The 22057-nt window shown below is 40.7% G+C and overlaps 1 protein-coding gene across 7 annotated transcripts in view; it reads left to right on the forward strand.

Moving 5' to 3' along the window:
* The first annotated feature begins 343 nt into the window (after positions 1–343).
* Positions 344–22057, forward strand: part of MARK3 (microtubule affinity regulating kinase 3) — a 115784-nt gene continuing 94070 nt past the window's right edge. For all 7 annotated transcript variants that reach the window (XM_034642939.1, XM_034642941.1, XM_034642940.1 and 4 more), the window contains exon 1: positions 344–636. In XM_034642939.1, the coding sequence (XP_034498830.1) occupies positions 586–636 (51 nt within the window). In that variant the 5' untranslated portion in view covers positions 344–585. The remainder of the gene's footprint in view (positions 637–22057) is intronic.

Genomic DNA, 22057 nt, shown 5'->3' on the forward strand with positions numbered 1-22057 from the left:
GCAGCAGAGGAAGCCGAGGGGCGGCCATCTTGGGTCCGTGAGGCTCCGAGGTACCGGGAGCGACGGCGGCCAGCGGGTGGAGGCTGAGGCGGCAAGCGAAGCAGAGAGAGCAGAACAGCCGGACGAAAGCGCCGCTTCCGCAGCCCCCTCCATGGTTGGCGCCCGCAGCGCGCGGCGGCCTGTCTTGCACTCCACCTTGTCCACATCGTCCTCGTCCTCCTCTTCAGGGGCAGCCGGCGGCGCTGTGTGGAGGCCCCGGCGCTGAAATCCGCGGTGCGACGGACGAGGGCGGACGAGGAGGCGAAGGGGTCCGGGCCCGCGGGCCGCCCTGAAGCGNCCGGCCCCCGCCACCGCCACCCGCGGGGCTCCTCGGCGCGGCCGCCGGGGCCGGGGGAGCATGAGCCCCGGGACCCGCCGAGGGACGGCCCGGGCCCGGCCCGGGATCTAGACGGCTGTGGGGGAGGGGAGCCGCCCTCCGCGGCGCCGCTCCGGAACCGCAGGGCACTCGAGGACGCGGTCGCCGGCCCCCCAAGGCCGTGCTGTTTTGTTTCACCCTCGCATTGTGCAGAAGTGAAGTGAAGTAAAATGTCCACTAGGACTCCGCTGCCAACGGTGAATGAAAGAGACACTGAAAACGTAAGTGACCGGGATGTTCTCGGGATCTGCCCGGGCCGGGTGTCCCCCGCTGCCTGCCGGAGCACGACAGCAGCCCTTGCTGTCAGGGGTCGCCAGCCCGCAGCGCGCTGGAAATCGTGGGCAGGCGGTAGGCACCGCGGGGCAGCCGGGCCGGACCGTTTCCTGGAGGCGGCAGCCCTGCTGCTGCTGGCGTGCGGTCCCGGGCTGTGCATTAGTGTTTATGCCGGAGTCTTGTTTGCTAGTAAAGCTTGTAAGTTTCGTCCTGACCTGCTGGTGTCCTGAGACCCCGGGGTGCCGCACTGTGGGTTGCCCGAGTGTGTGTCGGTTCTCTGCGCTGTGTAGTGCTTATTTTAAGCAAACCCTCTTTTTAGATTGGGCACGCAGCTCTGAGAGGCTGTCAGGTTGAAAACGGGTTCGTGGTGCTGATGAAAAGTGATTGGGTTAAATGGACTGCCCTTTATGCCCGGTTTTTAAAAATTGTCTGAAACTAAGTTTAGTGACAGTCACTACAGCTGAGTGGCCATTGAGGAATCTCCCTTGGATGGAACTCCAAAGCTATTCAGAAGAAAAGTTTTTGGAGAGAGTAGACTGCATTAAGGAGTAGCATCCTTTCCATACAAATCTGTATTGCAGGGTCGGTTAAGCATTTTTTGATAGGAAGATGTGTAGTAAAGCTGCCCTGCTACTCACTCTGTGGCTTGGGAACACCCGCTCGGGGCTTAGCTTTCCTTCTCCCTAAAAACAGGTTGGCTTACAGCCTTAGGTCCCTTCTAGCACTTACATCCTGTGATTCTATAAAAGGAACCTTTGATTTTGTTCATGTAGACCTTTTACAAAGTCCAGGAACAGCATTTTTAGGGAATGACAACTTGTAGTGGAAATTCCTTTGGACAAATGTTGACTCTTAAGTGCTTTCTGAACTCTTCACTAGCGCCGGGTTCAGAACTCTTACAGTCTAGCTGGGAGTTATCTTCTGTAAAACATCTAGCAAATAGCTTGTGAAGAAACTTCACTGGCCTTTCATTAAAAGTGTTATGAGGTAATTCCTGGCAAGAAAATGCCATCACTTAGGAAAAGCTTTCTTGCTCTGCCTGTTTCCATGCTTTCAACAACGTCCTGAGACTTTGTGGCCTCGTGGTATCAAATGCCTTCATTTTGATCTTCAAAATGCCATTTATTTGCTGGATAACCATCAGGGGATTTAATCTGTTTATGTGAACTTTGGTCTAAAGCATTCCTGCAGTGTATTAATGTATAGTATTTAGCGCTCTTTAACCTGGTAAGTGAGTAGTGCAGTGGCATATGTTCCTTCACCTGAGATGGATTAGAAAGTTCCGTAAAGAGTGAATACTAGAAAATCATAGAGTGGGTGAGTCAGGAAATTCATTTTCTTATAGACCCTTGGAAGAACCTATTTCTGACTCGACCATTTTCTTATTCCTTAACTGCGCTGTAGAGTGGAGTAAGCAAAAAAGCGAGTTGATTAGCTTTGATCATTGACTCTCACCCAGAGAAGCAAAATCTTACATTGACCCAAGAGCAGAAGCTCCATCTTTCTAAATGAACTGAAGCCCAAAACAGTCAGATTTGTGATAATGAACTATTTACACTCAGTGAGTCTTTTTGCTTTGATCTCTGGTGAATTTGTTGAATTATGTTCTAATCTTTTTGTGTGTTGTTAGAAACTACTAACTTTATTCTTTAAAAATAGCATAGGAGGGGTGCCTGGGTGGCTCAGTCGGTTAAGTGCCTGCCTTCTGCCCAGGTCATGATCCCAGGGTCCTGGGATTGAGCCCCACATCAGGCTTCCTTCTCGGTGGGGAGCCTGCTTCTCCCTCTCCCTCAGCCCCTCCACCCCACTGTGTTCTCCCTCGCTCACTCTGCTCTCTATCTCAAATAAATTAAAAAAAAAAAAAAGAACAATGTAAATTTGAATTGTTAGAATCAGGTTTGTAGCACATCTTTACATTACATTACATTAATTCACCATGCCCTGTTCCATCTTTAAATTTATATTAGAATGTTCTGGGAGTAGTTGTGTGTCTTTGACAATGTGGTACACTTGTGTCAGTATTATACATCTGGCATATGCCATGTTATTTACCTGCCATTACCGAACTGCTAAGTATTAGACTTCCTGCCAGTTGGTGAGGATACAAGAATGAATGGGAGCTCTCAGTATCTGGAGCAGCTCTTTTGTTAAAATCAGGTTTATTGAGATAGAACATTTACTCTTTTTAAGGGTAAGGCTTAATGAGTTGTAACAAATGTATAGATACCTAACCATCATCACAGTCAAGATATAGAACATTTTCATTGCCCAGAAAGGTGCTTACCTTGTGGCCTTTTGCAGTTAGTCCCTTCTCTATTCCCCCAGCCCATGGCAACCGCTCATCTATCATCTGTCTCTATAGTTTTATCTCTTCTAGAATGTTATATAAATGGAATCTGTATTCATGTTTGTGTATCAGTAATTCATTTCATTTTATTGCTGAGTGGTAGTTCATTGTTTGGATATACAATTTTTTTTTAAAGTTTTAATTCCAGTTAGCATACAGTGTTATGTTAGTTTCAGGTGTACAATGTAGTGATTCAGCACTTCCGTATATTATCCAGTTAATGTAGGAAAATTTTTAATCCATCCACCATTGATGGACGTTTTGGCTATTATGACTAGAAGCTTTGTCTTTCCATTTTGTAAAAAGACTTTACATTTTGCTTTTCCTGGGAGATCGATTGATTGATTAGGCTCCATGCTCAGCATGGAGCCCAGTGTGGGACTTGAACTCATGAGCCTGCAAACCAGAGTCAGATGCTTAACAAACTGGGCCACCCAGACACCCCTCCTGGGAATCTTATTTACATTTTAAATAATTGGGTATAACTGTGATAGGAATGTTGCTTATAGATCAAGAATAATAAGAGGCAGGCAATTTGCAACAAGAATATTGTCTTCATCCTAGTACACTACTCTGTTTTCTTTTGTTTCATTTACATATGTGAATATACACCTTTAGCTGATGGGTATATAAAAGATAATACTGTTTGGGGCGCCTGGGTGAGTGTCCGACTCTTGATTTCAGCTCAGGGTCATGAGATGGAGCCCTGTGTTGGGCTCTGCACTCAGCGGGGAGTCTGCTTGAGATTCTTTCCCCTCTTCCCTCTCCCCTTCCACCCCACCTCCTCACTCTCCCTCTCTCAAATAAATAAATAAATAAAATTGTTTTAAATAAAAGATAGCACTGTTATCAAATCATTTTAAAACTCAAAAGGACTAATCAAATAATCTGACCTGATGGCGATGTTGAGGTTAAGAAGTGACAGGAAATGCTTATGACAAAACTGTTTAGTAGCAGCACCTGTACTAGGCTCCAGAGCTCCAGGTCAGTCCTCTCTGCTTTTTTGTGTACCAAACTGTTCCTCAAAAGCTTATGTACTGGGGCGCCTGGCTGACTCAGTTGGTCAGGTGTCTGCCTTCAGCTCAGGTCATGATCCCAGTGTCCTGGGATCAAGTCCCAGTCCCACGTTGGGCTCCCTGCTCAGTGGGGAGTCTGCTTCTCCCTCTGCCCCTCCCCCTTGCTCATGCTCTCTTTCAAATAAATAAATAATCTAAAAAAAAAAAAGCTTATGTACTAATTACTCAACTAGAGAGATGTGGTTGTACCAAAACACAGAGTATAATTAAAATAAAACTTAAATATTTTGTTATGGAAAATTTCAGACAAAGAAGCAGGGAGTGTTTAGCAAGTTTTTATCAATGGTTTTCAACCAGGAACTATTTTGCCCCCCAGTGGACATTTGATGATGTCTAGAGACATTTTTGATTGTCACAACTGAAGAGAGTTTACCGATTAGGAATGCTGCTAAACATTTTACAATACATAGGACAGCACCCCTTCCTCCCCCAACAACAACAAAAAAATCTGGCCAAAAATGTCAGTAGTGCCAGGGTTGAGAAACCCTGGTATATAGTTAGCCCTCCATGTATTCAGCAGCTTAGTGGCCAGTCTTATTTCATTTGGTTTCTCCCAAGAAACAGATTGAGTACATCATATAATTTCATCTCTAAAGCATTTAAAAGAGATAAAGCTTCATTTTTATAAACATGGTAATCATAATCCCTTTATCATAATTTCTTCGTATCAAATATCCAGTCAGCCTTCAAATTTCTTCAGTTGTCTACTTTATTTTTTAAATTTTTGGCAAAAATTTTATTTGAGAGAGAGAGTGCACAAGCAGGGAGAGAGGCAGAGGGAGAGGGAGAAGCAGGCTCCTGCTGAATAGGGAGATGGACAAGAGGCTAGTATCCCAGGACGCTGGGATCATGACCTGGGCTGAAGGCAGACGCTTAATGGACTGAGCTGACCCAGGTGCCCCAGTTATATAGTTTTTTAACACTTCATTTAAACTGGAAGCTCTTGGGTCCACATATTACAGTTAACTAATATGTGAAATTAGATGCATCTTGAAAGCAACAAAAAAGTTTTTTAGTTTGTGTTTTGCAGTTGACTTGTATAGAGCCATGGTCAAATCCTGTGTGGACACTGGTAAAATTACAAATGTAGTTTTCACTTAAGTTTTAAAGCATATCAGACTTTGTAAACCTGGATTATTTGCCAAAGTACCAGAGGCCCCAGGGCTTTGCCAATTATTTAACAGCACCTGGTGTGTGTGCAGCATGTACTTATTATTAATGTGAACAAGCCTCCAGAATTTCTTATCTCTGTGGTGTTCTTGTTTAGTCAGCTGTAGGTTATATGAGACTATGATTAACCTGTTCAAGTTTGAGTATGAGTCTACTTTGTGTATGATGCTGTGCTAGGTGCCGTAGAGGATATACCTAGGAACCATATTGCACTTGCCCTTTAGGACTTCTCAGTCCCTGCAGAACGAAGCACCCTGAGGTGGAGAAACTAGTCTAATAAACTCTCAAACTGGAGCAAGCAACCGGTATCACTGAGGGCTTCTTAAAGTTCTGATTGTTGGGCCCTACCCCTGACCTTGATTCTACAGTTAGCATTTCTTTCTTTCTTTCTTTCTTTCTTTCTTTCTTTCTTTCTTTCTTTCTTTCTTTCTTTCTTCTTTCTTTCTTTCTTTCTTTCTTTCTTTCTTTCTTTCTTTCTTCTTTCTTTTCTTTCTTTCTTTCGTTCTTTCGTTCGTTCTTTCTTTCTTTCTTTCTTTCTTTCTGTCTTTCTTTTTCTTTCTTTCTTTCTTTCTTTCTTTCTTTCTTTCTTCTTTCTTTTCTTTCTTTCTTTCGTTCTTTCGTTCGTTCTTTCTTTCTTTCTTTCTTTCTTTCTGTCTTTCTTTCCCCATTGCGGGGCTTGATCCCAGAATGCTGGGATCATGACCTGAGCCGAAGACAGATGCTTAACGACTGAGTCACCCAGGCACCCCTACAGTTAGCCTTTCTAACAGGTTCCTAGGTGATGTTAATGTGGCAGGTCCAGAAACCACATTTTAATCACTGCATTTGTTTTCAGTGAAAGCTTGCCAACTAAACTATATTTCTTTAGATTGTATTGTGACTATAGAAGAGAGATTTCTGATAGATTAAAGCTTTCAAGTTCCATGCGTTTTTAAAGTTGGTTCTTTGTAAAAAGGTGTGGTTATGGAGTATAAAAATAGTTACTATTTGTTGGTCACTTACTGTATATCAGGCAACAGTACTTTATATAGTATTTCATTTAAAATATATAGTATGATTTCATTCAGTATGCCTTTTAACTTCCAAATACAACTATCTATTGAGTAAAACCTTTTTTAAAAAGTTGCTCTCTGTGAATAAAAATTTTTTTATGTCAAAGTGTTTTGAGAAAAGATCTTATAGACTTCAATTTGAGGGTTATTTTTGTTTCTTCTGTATGTAAATTAGGTGAAAGTGGAGATTTGCAATGAGTAGAACATAGGTCACTTTGGTTATTATGTAGTACATGATTATTTACATTGTAATTACTTCTAAGAATAGATTTATACACAGTTTAGTGTCAATTAATGTTACCTGTTATCTTTAATTTCAAGGAGGGTTGTTCTGGATTCTAAGTAACATACAGCCAAATTTTATCCTTGGAATTTCCTTTCATCCTGGAAATCAGGGAATACAGCCCTTTCTGATCACCACTGGGAGGACCAAAGCAGAAAATGCTTGTCTCAGTGTGTGTGTGTGTGTGGGGGGCAGTGGCTATGTGAAGGGGGCTGGGAGAAGGGGGGGGGAAGAAAACTCTCCTCACTTCATTTTATTTCATTTTTGTATATTTTAAGTATATTTTAAAAGATCTTATTATTTATTTGAGATAGAGAGTGTGTGCAAGTATGGGGAGGAGCAGAGGGAGAGGAACAAGCAGACTCTGTGCTGATTGTGGAGCCCAATGCAGAGCTCGATCCCACAACCCTGAGATCATGACCTGAGCCCAAACCAAGAGTCGGACACTCAACTGACTGAGCCACCCAGGCACCCTGATACTTTTTTTTTCCCTTTCTTTTTTTAAGTACACTCTACCCCCAACATGGGGCTTGAACTCACAACCCTGGGATCAAGAGTTGCATGCTCTACCGGCTGAGCCAGCCAGGCACCCCATCTCCCCTCCACTTTAAACTTTAAAGTTAAACCTGAAGGAGAGAACAAATCTCTTCCCTGGGAATATCCCAGCTTTAATGTTGTTTTATACAAGAATTTAAAGAATGTGCTTGGAGTTGGTCTGCAAGTAGTAATAAGGAGTTTGTGCTGACCCATATGCACCTGCATGTACAGTAATTGGGAGGGCGGAAGTTGGCACTGGAAGCAAGGATTATTTTTTTGGAAGTCTAACTTTTTCTTCAAGGTAGAGTTTTTCAGGACTGCATTTTAGCCACCTGAGCTATTCAGCCATGGATGTCTTACGTAATCCTATGTGGACTAGATGAGGCATTGTGTAAGTGGGTTACATGGAATCTTGGTGTTCGGAGTTGAAACTTGAACAGAGCAGGAGGTGTTTTGTTTGTATTTGTTGCTAATAGATGGTTGCATTTAGGTCAATGTTCAATATTGGGGAGTTTGTATTATGGACATTTTACATGAAAATGTGTATTGGTAGAATTAGTATAAAATTTGAATAAGCCGAGCCCAAAGGTTTTTATTCTAGAATTTTAGGTAACCCCATTCTTTATGCAGTAAGTACCTTTATGACTTCATTGACTACAATAGCAGATTCTAGCCTGAGAATCATGGAGAGGAGTCCACCTAGAACCATTCCCTAACTCAGCCTTCTGCTCTGAGAATTGCCATTCTTTATCCAGAAGAATAATTTAAACCAGGGCAATCAGCTTTTGTTGTTGAAGGCATTTGAGGTGTTTTTGATGGCTGTTCATATACTATCTCCGTCTTTTCTTGTCTTCCCTCCCTTGCTAGCCCTTGCCTATTCCTAGGCTCTCCTTGGTACCCATAGGCATGTATTAGCTCTGTTAGTGGAATGGACTAAATGAGCTTCTTTTCTTCTCTCAAAAGAAGGTTGCCATCTAGACGTTAAAGATTTTTAATGGTAAAGAACCTTCCACATACCATGGTAATGTATTCCAGGTTTGTTTGTTTGTTTCATTTCTATTAACGTAGTTCAGATTCTTTTTTTTTTTTTAATCTTTTAAGACTTTATTTATTTGAGAGAGAATAAGAGCACCAGCATGGGGGTTGGGAGCAGATGGACAAGCAGACTCCCCGCTGAGCAGGGAGCCCGAAGCAGGGCTTGATCCCAGGACCCTGAGATCATGACCTGAGCTGAAGGCAGACGTTTAACTAACTGAGCCGCTGAGGCACACCAGTTCTTACTATTTATTTCCTGTTTATTGCATAATGGTTCTTATTATTGCTGTGGAACAACTGTGGAACTCCACAACTTAGTGGTATGAAACAACAGTCATTTTATTATGCTCACAGGTTGTGTGTAAGGAATTCAGACAGGGATGGCTTATCTCTGTTTTTCTATGTGGGACTTCAGTTTGGAGGATCTCAAAAGGCTAGGGGGATTTGAACAGCTGGGCTGGGAGATCCACATCCTAGATTGCTTCTTTACTCAAGTATCTGGCACCTTGGCAGAAGGCTGGGCTCAGCTGGGACTCTTGGCAAGAGTGTCTACAAGGGCTTCTCCAACACGGAGGCCTCCATGTGATCAGACTTCTGAGGTTGTTCAGCGTTTCAGAAAAGACAGAAGCTGCCCGTCTTTTATGACCTAGCCTCAGAAGGCACACAGTATCACTTTTGTCATTTTCTCTTGGCTAAATGTGTCACAGCCACCCAGATTCAGCAGAAGGAACATGGACCTTACCTTGTAATGGGAAGTGTGTCAGAAACATCTGTTTCATGTTTTCAGATCACTGTAATAGTAACTCTTTGGGTTTATAATCTGATCTAGCATTTTATGGCGTTACCTTGGACAAGTTATTTATTTATTTATATTTTTAAAGATTTTATTTATTTATTTGACAGAGATAGAGACAGCCAGCGAGAGAGGGAACACGAGCAGGGGGAGTGGGAGAGGAAGAAGCAGGCTCATAGCGGAAGAGCCTGATGTGGGGCTCGATCCCAGAACGCCGGGATCAACGCCCTGAGCCGAAGGCAGACGCTTAACCGCTGTGCCACCCAGGCGCCCCTTGGACAAGTTATTTAACTTCTTTGTGCCCCAGTTACCTCATCTATAAAATGTGATTGGTAATAGTGATGACCTCACAGGGCCGTTACAAGGATAAGGCCTTCTGTGCTCTGGGCTCCCTTTCCTCTTTGTCCTCATCTCCTACCTCTCCGCACCTGCTACACCCATAGACCCCAGGAGTCTTCTTGCTGTTCTGGGAACGCACCAGGAACGCTCCAACCTGAGGGCCTTGGCATTGCCCTTCTCTTTGAACACCGTTCTTCCAGATATCCTCATGGCTGACTTTCTCACCTCTTTATACGTATCACCTCAGTGGTTTAATCACCAACGGCTTTCCCAGTCTCCCCAACCCTGATCTTGTTTTTCTTTTCTCCATTGCAGTTGTTATTTCCTACATACCATATTATTTATGTATTTCTTATGTAGACTGTGTTTTGTCAGTTTCCTTTAGAATATGGAAAGCCCCACAGGGACAGGAATTTTTTGTTTGTTTAGGATTGTAACAAATACCTAGAACATGCTTGCCATTTATTACAGGTAATCAACAAAATATTGGTTGAATTAGTGATTAAATGAGACAATACGGGTAAAGCGTTTGAAATAGTACCTGATAACGTCATAAGTAACAGATAAATGTTAGCCATCTTTAATGTTGATGGTCTTTTTACTGGTCTTCTCATCTCTGTCTCTGTGTTCTCAGCCTCTCCCCTCTGTAGTTATTCCACTGAGAGCATCTCCTCTTTCCCCTTTTAAAACCTTAGACAGCTTGCTTTTTTTTTTTTTTTTTTTTAAGATTTTATTTATTTATTTGACAGAGAGAGACAGTAAGAAAGGGAACACAAGCAGGGGGAGTGTGAGAGGGAGAAGCAGGCTTCCCACCGAGCAGGGAACCCAGTGCTGGGCTAGATCCCAGGACCCTGAGATCACGACCTGAGCCGAAGGCAGATGCTTAACGACTGAGCCACCCAGGTGCCCCTAAGACTGCTTTCTTAAAGAGAACTCGATGAATAGCATCTGGGCTTGGAAGTGGAGAGAAAGATGGGAGTGTAAGATTGGTTGAAGGAGTGATTATGTAGACATGTCCGAGGTAGAGTGGACAAGATGTGGAGCAAAAAAAAAAAGGAACAACAACAACAAAGCGTACGAGACGTTGGGATTTGGAATTACATACTTGGAATTGAAACTAGCCTTCGAATATAAGTAAGTTAATCATGACCAAGTTAATTCACTTATCTGTACCTCAAAAATATTTTATTTCACTTTTTTATATGGAGATGTAATTGACATTTAAAACATCAGTTTAGGGGCGCCTGGGTGGCTCAGTCGTTAAGCGTCTGCCTTCGGCTCAGGGTGTGATCCTGGCATTCTGGGATCGAGCCCCACATCAGGCTCTTTCACTGGGAGCCTGCTTCTTCCTCTCCCACTCCCCCTGCCTGTGTTCCCTCTCTCGCTGGCTCTCTCCTCTCTCTGTCAAATAAATAAATAAATCTCTTTAAAAAAAATAAAATAAAACATCAGCTTATTAGTTTCAGGTATACACCATAGTGATTCAATATTTGTATTGTGAAATGACCACCACAGTGAATATAGTTAATTAATGGTTAACATATATCACCACGTATAGTTACAACTTTTTTCTTGTGATGAGAATTTTAAAATCTGTTCTCTTAGCAACTTCCAAATATACAATACAGTATTATTATCTAAAGTCACCATGTTGTATATTTTACTTTCTTTTTTTTTTTTTTTTTTTTACCGCAACCAAATAACACCATCTACTCGGGGTTGTTGTGATTGAAGAAAGTAACACCGATAACATGCTTGGCCCAGTCCACACCACATCATGGGCATTCTATAGATGTTAATTCCCTCTTGAAATAGTTTTTGTAGTATTATTCTAAAAAACTGGATAATCTGAAGTCTTTGGTTTAGCATTCAAAGTTCTTGATACACCTTTCTAGTTTTGTTATTTCTCACTGCTCAACTGTGTAACCTTAATACCCAGCCAGACAATTCTGCTTGGTTGTTTGTTTACCCAGAGATCTCACACCAGCTGGTTGCCAGGTCCTGCGTTTTGAGACTGCAGAGGGACCTCACAGTCTAGTACTTTAGTGTAGGAATTAACTAAGCTAAGGGTTGGGGAGAGAAAGGGGAGCAAGGCAGAAAGGACAGCCTAGTCAGGAGCATAAAGATAAATTGCCAGCCATCATGATGTCAAGGAACTAAAGCCTTTTTTTTTTCTTCCCCTTCAGTGTCAGTGCCACGTGAAATGAGAGAGTTGTATGAGATGAAAGTGGTTAGACATGCAGGTTAGGGGGGATAGTTCCCCATCCCCCAAGTTTTCTTAGCTTTTCCTTGTGCTAGTGCCTAGCTTGAAATAACTTTCATCTTCCATTAGAACTCTACTATTTATCTTTCAAAGACTATTTCTTCACCTCTAGGATACCTTTTTTCTTGCATCTTGCTCAAATGTGATCACATCCTCTGAGTGCCAAATGCTGCATTATCCTGCATAGTAGCTATCAGCCAAATGTGGCTAGCCTGGATTAGGATGTTCTGTACATACAAAATATATACCAAATTTCAAAGACAGTATGAAAAAAAAAAGAACATACAGTCTTAATCTTTTTATATTATGTGTTGAAATATTTGGGAATATGGTTAAATTAAAAAATATTTAAATTATTTTAACCAGTTACTGTGTTCTTCTAATGTTTCTACTAGAAAATTAAATTAAATGTGTAGCTCACATTCTGTGTATCCGATGGCACTTAGAATACCTACTCTCCGATTCTCTCAGTGGGGCTGGAATTGCCCCTTTTTTTAGTTACTGTGCCCCATGTTAGCTCTTCAGCTAGGTTAAGAGTGCCTGAAAGATTTGGCAGCGTACTTTATTTCATCGCTTTGTAGTGCCAGGCACTTAGTAGTTGCTTAGCCTGTAGCTAACTGGTCAAAAGCTACTGAGTGAAAGTTTTCTTTAGCCACAGTTTATTTGTGCCTTATAATCCTCCTGAGGATTAGACGAGTAAATTATTTTTCAGTCTATTTCATTATTATGATAGTTTACCTGTTTTACCAATAATAATATTTTATTAAAAGTGAAACCAATTTCACTGAATTTATGGATATGAACAGTAATAGTTCTCCATTTCTGTTGTTCATATTCTTAGACACTTTTTTGGTAAACTCAGCTACAAAAAGTCACATTATATTTGGTCAGTGTGAACTCCTCTCTTGTTTTATTTATTCTTCTTAATTCCTATATGTGATTTCCCATATGCTTCCAAGAGTGACTGTTCTTTAATACATTGTAATATGTGTATATCTATGTGCTCCCACAAAGTGTACATTTGGCATTTCATGTAAATATTGCGTATGTCTCATCTATGCGTCTAATCTTTTCTGACCACTGCTTAGCACTCTATAGTATGCATCTGTCCACCATACTTGACCTATCTGCTCTCCAGGGTTAGACATTCCACCTCCTGCGGCTACAAAAATGCGACAAAGAGTGTCTTCATGCGTGTCTGTTACCTGTTACGGAGCTGTGTAAGAATTTTTGGGGGATACGTACCTAGGAGTGGACTTTCTCTGTCCCAGAAAATACAGATAGGGACAGGAGTTGCCCTTCTGGTTGACTACATCAGTCCACACTCCTGCCAGTAGTGCAGAGTGTCCCTGGTTCCTGCCATCATTTAGCATTATCCAGTTTTAATTTTTTGCAAGCCTATTAAGTGTAATGTGATATCTCATTGATAACTTGTATTTCTCTATATTTTTATTAGCTCTGTATATTCTTTGGCTTTTGGAGTGTTCTGTAATTGCTCTTTTTCCTCTGTCCATTTTTCTCTTGGGTTGTTGTCTTTTTCTTGTTGATTCTTAGGTATTCCTTGGTTTTTCTAGATGTTATTCCAATGTAGGTTTTATTTTATTATTTTTTTAAAGATTTTACTTATTTATTTATTTATTTAAGAGAGAGGCAGAGTGAGCATGAGCAGGGGGAGGGGCAGAGGTAGAGGGAGAAGCAGAACCCCCACTGAGCAGAGAAGCCTGACATGGGGGCCTGATCCCAGGACCCTGAGATCCTGACCTGAGCCAAAGGCAGACCCTTACCCACTAAGCCACCCAGGTACCCCTTCTGTCATCTTTCTATAATGCCCTTCATTGAACAAATCCATAATTTTGGTGTAACCAACATAAACTTTTGCCTTGTGTTTGTGCTTTTGTTTAAGTACCGCACGCTAACCGATTGCGCCACTGGAGCTCCGTGTTTGTGCTTTTGATCTGAAGTTTTACTTAAATACCCGGATCAAAGGATATTCTCTTATTTCATTTGTTAACCTTTTATGGTTTTACCTTTCATGTGTAGATTTTGAATCCCTCTAGAAGACTGCCTTTGCATATGGTCTCAGTAGGGATCTAGTTTTATTTTTCCTCATAGGCTTATGTGTGAACCGGTTTCCCACTGCTGTCTACTCAGCAGTCTCTCCTTTCCGCACTGGTTTATAGGGCCCCTTTGATTGTGTTTTATATTCCCACATACTTGTATCTTTTAGCTTTGTACTCTGGTGCATAGGGCTGTTTGTCTGTTGTGCCCATACCCCACAGGTTTTCTGTTCTTTTTAATGACTGTGGCTTCATAGTCTATCTTAATCTGTGTATCTATTTATATATCTTCTCTATTCAACTTTTTATTTTGAAATAATTTTTTTTAAGATTTTATTTATTTATTTGACAGAGAGAGAGAGACAGCCAGCGAGAGAGGGAACACAAGCAGGGGGAGTGGGAGAGGAAGAAGCAGGCTCCCAGCAGAGGAGCCTGATGTGGGGCTTGATCCCAGAACGCCGGGATCACGCCCTGAGCCGAAGGCAGATGCTTAATGACTGAGCCAGCCAGGCGCCCCTATTTTGAAATAATTTTACACTTAAATAAAAATTGCCAGGGTAGTATAGAGTTCATGTATGCCTTTCACCCAGCTTCCCCTAATGTTAACACTACGTAACCATGGTTTAGTTACAAAAGCCAGAAAATTGATATTGGTCTGATACTGTTAATGATGGTGATTATAGAACTTACTTGAATTTTCACCAGTTTTTCTTCAGGGTTCTTTTTCTTTTCTAGGATCCAGTCAAAGATCCCACATTGCATGTAGTTATTGCGTCTCCTTAGTCTTCACTGTTTGTAAGGGTTCCTCTGTCTTTGTCTTTTATGCTCTTGACAGTTTTTGTTGTTTTTTTTTTTTTTAAGAGAGAGAAAGCGCGTACACGCATGCCAGTCGGGGAAGGGGCAGAGGGAGAGGGAGAGACTCCCAAGCAAACTCCCCACTGAGTGCAGATCCTGCTGTGGGGCTCAGTCTCAGGACTCTGAGATCACAACCTGAGCTGAAATTACCAGTTGGTCGTTTAACCAACTGAAGCCACCCAGGCAGCCCTGCACTTGACAGTTTTGATGAGTACTGGTCAGTTATTTTGTAGAGTGTCTCTCAATTTAAGTTTGTCTGATGTTTTCTCAAAATTAGATTAAGTTATATATTTTTGTCAGGAATACCCAGAAAAGATGTGCAATGCTATTAGAGGGTACATGATAGAAACATGTTTTGTTATGCTTATGTTAATTAACCTTGATCACTTTTTGTTTCTGAGCTTTTTTTTTTTTAAACTCTTTTGTCAAGACTGACCTGGCAATTATTCGTCCATGTAAACTTCAGAGTAAGATTAAAATTACACAAAAACTTAAAGTTCATTCAGAAACTACTAACTGGAAATTTTAATTGAGATTGCATTGCACCTGTAGATTAATTTGGGTAGAATTTGTAGTATCTATCCAAGGGCATGGAATTTCCATTTATTTGGGTGTCTTTATGTCTTTTATTAAAAATTTAAAGCTTTCTCCAGAGAGCTTGTATATATTCTCGATTAAGGTAGTTTCTACCTGCTTTATACTTTTTATTGTTATTATGAATGGTAATTTTTTTTGTTAAATGTTGTGGCAGGTTACTACAGATGTAGAGAAATGTTGTTACAGGTTGATCTTGTACCTTACCAAACTCTCATGAGTTCAGTGGTATTTCTGAATCTCTTGGTTTGTAGGTAGATCATGTCATCCACAGGCAGTGACAGTTTTATCTCCTTCCTTCTTTTTTTTTTTTTAAAGATTTTATTTATTTATTTACTCGACAGAGATAGAGACAGCCAGTGAGAGAGGGAACACAAGCAGGAGGAGTGGGAGAGGAAGAAGCAGGCTCATAGTGGAGGAGCCTGATGTGGGGCTCGAACACGTAACGCCGGGATCACGCCCTGAGTCGAAGGCAGATGCTTAACTGCTGTGCCATCCAGGCGCCCCTATCTCCTTCCTTCTGATTCTCACATCTTACAATTTTTTTTCTTTCCTTAAAAGTATTGACCATGACTTTTAGTATTATGTTAAATAATAGTAGTGATAATAGGGAGCTTTCTCTTGTTTCTGATTTTAAAGAAAGTTTCTCCACTTAGTGTAATATTTGCTGAAGGGTTTTGATCCATGATTTTTTTTTTTAAGATTTTATTTATTTGAAAGAGAGAGAGATTGAGAGAAGGAGTGGGAAAAGGGGCAGAGGGAGAAGCAGGCCTCTGAACAGGCTCCCTGCGGAGTCTTGAGACTTGATCCCAGGACCCTTGAATCATGACCTGAGCCAAAGGCAGACACTTAACTGACTGAGCCACCCAGGCGCCCTGGTCCATGATTTTTATCAAATTAAGGAAGTTCCTTTCTGTTCCTTGTTTGCTAAAAGTTTTTTTAAATTACAAACTGTTTAATCTTATCAAATATTTTTTCTGTTGTGAATGAAATAATCACCCCACTGCTTTGAAAAGTGAAATTTGATTTTATGAGTATCTCTAAAGTACTTGGGGGGGGGGACAGCCTTTTATTGTCACAGTTTAGCTTTGTAGACTTTTTTACATTTGAAAAACCTGCCTTGTGTTAGGGAGGTGGCTTGTTTTTTTAAGGATTAGAAAGGATGTGTGGGCACAAGACTTGTGTTTTACAAAAGGGACCAAGCTCTGTTCAGGAAGAGTTGAAACATCGTGTAAAGTTGGTTTTAAACTTTTTTTTTTTTTTAAAGATTTTATTTATTTGACAGAGACACAGCAGCGAGAGAGGGAACACAAGCAGGGGGAGTGGGAGAGGAAGAAGCAGGCTCCCAGCGGAGGAGCCTGATGTGGGGCTCGATCCCAGAACGCCGGGATCACGCCCTGAGCCGAAGGCAGATGCTTAACGACTGAGCCACCCAGGTGCCCCATGAGCCACCCAGGCACCCCGGTTTTAAACTTTTAAACCTGTTTTTCCCCCCAGTTTTATTGAGAAGTAATTGACATACATCACTGTGTAAGTTTAAGGCGTACAGCAGGATGGTTTGATTTATGTACATTGTGAAATGACTATCACAGTATATTCGGCTAACATCCATCTTCTCATATAAATACAAGAAAAAGAAAAGAAAGAAGAAATTAATGAAGGGGAAAACTTTCTCCTTGTGATGAGAATTCTTAGGATTTGTACTTTTAATGACTTTCCTATATATCATACAACAGTGTTAGCAGTAGTAACCATGTTGTACATTACATTTCTTATTTACTGTATAACTGGAAGTTTGTACCTTTTGACCATCTTCCTTCAATTCTCCCTTCCCCTACCCATTACTTCTCGTAACCATAAGTATGATCTCTTTTTCTGTGAGTTTGGAATTTGTTTTCTTGTTTTGTTTTGCTTTTGGATTTCACATGTGAGACTGTAGAGCATTTGTCTTTGTCTTATTTCACTTAGCATAATGCCTTCGAGATCTATCCATGTTGTTGCAAATGGTAGTATTCCCTTGTTTTTTATGGCTGAATAATATTGCACTGCATATATATACCACAACTACTTTATCCATTTGTCCAGTGATGGGCACTTAATTTGTTTCCATATCTTGGCAGTTGTACATAAAGCTTCTATGAACATGGGGATGCAGATATCTTTTTGAGGAAGTGTTTTTGTTGCCTTTAGATATAGTCCCAGAAGTAGAACTGCTGCATTGTGTGGTGGTTCTCTTTTTAATTGTTTGAGAATTGTCCATACTGTGTTCCATAGTGGCTGTACCAATTTACATCCCACCAGTGCACAAGGGTTTCCTTTTCTTCTATATCCATGCCAGCATTTGTCTTTTTTTTTTAAAGATGTATTTATTTATTTATTTGAGGGCGGAGGGGCAGAGGGAGAGGGAGTCTTAAGCAGACTCTGTGCCTGATGTGGGGCTCAGTCTCACACTGAGATCACGACCTGAGCCAAAACCCAAGAGTCAGAAGTTTAACCGACTGCACCACCCAGGCGCCCCAGCATTTGTCTTTTTGATGATAGCCATTCTGACAGGCATGAACTGATGTCTTGTTGTGATTCTAATTTGCATTTCCCTATGACTAGTGATGTTGAGTATCTTTTCATGTACCTGTTAGCCTTTCGTATATCTTCTTTAGAGAAATCTCCAAGTCTTTTGCCCATTTTTTAATTGGGTTGTTTATTGCTGTTGAGTCGTATGAGCTCTCCATATGTTTTGTTATTAACCCCTTATCAGATATATAGTTTGCAAATATTTTCTGATTCCATAGGCTATCTTTTCACTTTATTGGTGGTTTCTTTTGCTATGCAGAAGCTTTTTAGTTTGATGTAGTCTCACTTGCTTTTTTTTTTTATTTTGTTGCTTGTGCCTTAGGTGTCATATCCAAAAAATCATTACTGAGACCCATGTCCAGGAGCTTTATTCCTATGTTTTCTTCTAGGAGTTTCATGGTTTCAGGTCTTACATTTAAGTTTATTTATTTATTTATTTATTTTTTTTAATTTCTTTATTCGACAGAGATAGAGACAGCCAGCGAGAGAGGGAACACAAGCAGGGGGAGTGGGAGAGGAAGAAGCAGGCTCATAGCAGAGGAGCCTGATGTGGGGCTCGATCCCATAACGCCGGGATCACGCCCTGAGCCAAAGGCAGACGCTTAACTGCTGTGCCACCCAGGTGCCCCTTACATTTAAGTTTTTAATCCATTTCAAGTTAATTTTTGTGAGTAGTATAAGATATATGGGTCCAGTTTCTTTCTTTTACGTATCAGTACCCAGTTAATCCCAGCATCATTTATTGAAGAGGCTGTCTTTTCTCCATTGAGTGTTCTTGGTTCCCTTGTCAAATATTAGTTGACTGGATATGCTTGGATTTACTTCTGGGCTCTCAGTTATGTTCTTTTGGTCTATTTGCTTTTGTGCCATTATCATACTGTTGATTATCATAATGTATCTGTATAGTATAGCTTGAAATCAGGAGTTGTGATACCTCCTGCTCTTTTCTTTCTCAACATGTCTTTGGCTCTTTGAGGTCTTTTGTGGTGGTTCCATATAAGTTTTAGCAGTGTTTTTTTCTACTTCTGTAAAATGTCATTGGAATCTTGATGTAGATTGCATTGAATCTATAGATGGCTATTAGTAGCATTGACATTTTAACAGTATTACTTCTTCCAACCCATGAACACAGGATATTTGTGTTGTCTTCAGTTTCTTTTCAGTATAAAGTCCTTTCACCTTCTTACTTTATTCCTAAGTATTTTATCTTTTTGATGTTATTTGAAGTGGGATCGATTTCTTTCTTTTCAGAAATCTCATTGTTAGTGGGGACACCTGGGTGGCTCAGTTGGTTAAGTGGCCGACTCTTGATTTTGGCTTAGTTCGTGATTTCAGGGTCATTAGATTGAGCCCCACGTTGGGCTCCATACTCAGCACAGAGTCTGCTTGAGATTCTCTCTCTCCCTCTGCCCCTCCCCTGCTGTGATTTCTAAATAAATAAATAAATAAATTTTAAAAATCTCATTGTTAGGAATGCCTGGGTGGCTCAGTTGGTTAAGTGTCTGCCTTTGGCTGGGGTTATGATTCCAGGGTCCTGGAATTGAGTCCCAAGTTGGGCTCCTTGCTTAGCAGGAAGCCAGCTTCTCCCCCTCCTTATGCTCTCTCTCTCTCTCTGAGAAATAAATAAATAAAAATATTTGAAAATAAAAATAAAAATCTCATTGTTAGTATATAGAAACACTACTGGTTTTTTAATTTAATTTTGTGTCTTGCAACTTCATTGAATTCATTGAATAGATCTAACAGCTTTTTGGTTGAGTCTTTAGGGTTTTCTATATATAAAATCATGTTTGTTTGTTTGTTTGTTTGTTTCCTTCAAGATTTTATTTTTGAAGGAATCTCTCCATCCAACATGGGGCTTGAATTTATATTTACTCCTGAGATTAAGAGCCATGTGCTCTACCGACTTAGCCAGCCAGGCACCCCTGTAAAATCATGTCTTTTGCAAATAGAATTTTACTTCTTTTCCAGATCTGATACTTTTTATTTTTTTTCTTGCCTGATTGTTCCCACTAGGACTTCTGTACTATATTGAATAGGAGTGGTGAGAGTGGGCACTCTTGTCTTGTTCCTCATCTTAAAGGAAAAGCTTTTATCCTTTCACCATCGATTATGATGTTAGTTGTGGGCCTCACATGTATGGCTTTTTTATGTCAAGATATGTTCTTTCAGTGCCTAATTTGTTAAGAGTTGTCACCATGAATGGATGTTGACTTTAAGTCAAGGATTTTGTTGGATGCTTTTTATGTGTGTATCAAGATGATTGTGTGATTATTTTCTTTTATTATTAGTGTGATGTATCACATTGATTGATATGCTGAACTGTCCTCACATCGCAGGGATAAATTCCTCTTTATCATGGTAAATGATCCTTTGATTTTGCTGCTGAATTCAGTGTGCTAGTATTGAGAATGGAGAATTTTTGCATTGTTATTCATCAGGGATATTGGCCTGTTGTTTTCTTTCCTAGTAGTGTCCTTTTCTGTTTAAACCTTATTTAAGTCAGTTTCTTAAGTTTCAGGTTGGTGCTTTGCCGGATAGATACAAGGACAAACCTGGAACCATATTTATTATGGTAAAAAAAATTAAAAATAAAAAAATTTTGGTGTGTGTCTAAGGTATATTCTCATTTGTATCTTTTGGTTATGTGATTTATTTTCAATGGCTCTTATGTATTGCCATATTTTTTTAAGAAAAACTAATATGTATGACATAAAATGGAATGCACTCTCCATTCATTTTTCTTGCTGCTGCTTACATTAGTGTTGATATAGCCCTGTAACGGTTAGTAGTACTTTGGCTGAAAGTAACAAACCCTAACATAATGGCTTAGCCAAATAGAGGTTTGCTTTTCTCACAAAAGAAATCTAGTTAGCTTCTAGCTTTGATTCAGTAGTACAATAATATTGGAGCTCGTGCTTTGTTTTGTTTTGTTTTTTAAGATTTTATTTATTTATTTGACAGAGAGCAGGAGAGCACAGGCAGGGGCAGTGGCAGAGGGAGAGGGAGAAGCAGGCTCCCCGCTGAGCAGGGAGCCCACTGTGGGGCTCGATCCCAGGACCCTGAGATCATGACCCGAGCCGAAGGCAGTTGCCCAACCAACTGAGCCACTCAGGCGCCCCTGGAACTGGTGGTTTTTAAAAATACTTTTGTCTTTTCTTTCATGTTTGAGACCTTATGGCTACAGGATAACTTCTACGTCTTCAGTTATGGTTGTACTGAAGGCACAAGAAAGGAGGAAGGGACTGTACTAGTGTATCTGTTCCCCTTTATGAGAAACAAAAGGTTTTCCCAGAATCCCCCCCCCGCCCCCAGTGGCTTTCATTAATGAGAACTGGCCAGAACCAAGCCATATGCTACATCTGGCTGCAGCAAAATTTGAGAAAATAAGTATTTAGCTGGCCTTGTTGCCTCACCAGACAGACATCCAGGTTCGCTTGGTAATGAAGAAGGGAGAATTCATTTATTTTATTTTATTTATTTTTTTTTTAAAGATTTTATTATTTATTCGACAGAGATAGAGACAGCCAGCGAGAGAGGGAACACAAGCAGGGGGAGTGGGAGAGGAAGAAGCAGGCTCATAGCAGAGGAGCCTGACGTGGGGCTTGATCCCATAACGCCGGGATCACGCCCTGAGCCGAAGGCAGACGCTCAACCGCTGTGCCACCCAGGCGCCCCAGAAGGGAGAATTCAGTGTTGAGTAGTAGCTATAGCGTTTGCTCCATTCTCTAGTATATTAACCTGGAAAATTAAATGTTTTGCATTAGAGTTTTTAATTTGAAAATGGACGCTTTATGAATTTGTTAATAATTTCCTGTCCTTGGCTTGCTTCTGATTATTTTTAGTAGCAGTGTACATACTCTAATTTTCATGGTGGCTGAAGTGGTATAAGCTCAAATCCATGAGAGAGAAGTTTCAGGACTCCTTTAATCTTTAAGAATTAAATTTAACAGCTTTGAATACCTGTTACATGCCTAGTGCTGCCACACAATGTTGTAATGTGAATAATGAAGAAGTCTATAACATTTTCTTTTTTTTTTTTGGTCCTCGGGTTGTTTACTGGCTGGCTCCATAGTACAGAGGGGGGGAAAGCCTATGCATGAAGTAATTGGCTAACAGTCCAAGAATTCAGAATTATTTGTCAAAATGGTTAGTATCCACATTGAGTGCCATAAGATTAGAAACTTTTTTTTCTTTAGGGCCACTGATAGAAGCATGGGAAGAATAAAATGAAGGCCAAGTAGAAGCACTACTAACTGTTACAGGGCCATATCAGACTAATGTAAGAAGCAGTAAGAAAAATGAATGGGGAATGCATTCCATTTTATGTTGTCCATATTAGTTCTTAAAAAATGTGTCCATGGGGCGCCTGGGTAGCGCAGTCGTTAAGCGTCTGC

The sequence above is a fragment of the Ailuropoda melanoleuca genome, chromosome 14 (genome assembly GCF_002007445.2).
Source record: "Ailuropoda melanoleuca isolate Jingjing chromosome 14, ASM200744v2, whole genome shotgun sequence".
NCBI classification, from domain to species: domain Eukaryota; kingdom Metazoa; phylum Chordata; class Mammalia; order Carnivora; family Ursidae; genus Ailuropoda; species Ailuropoda melanoleuca.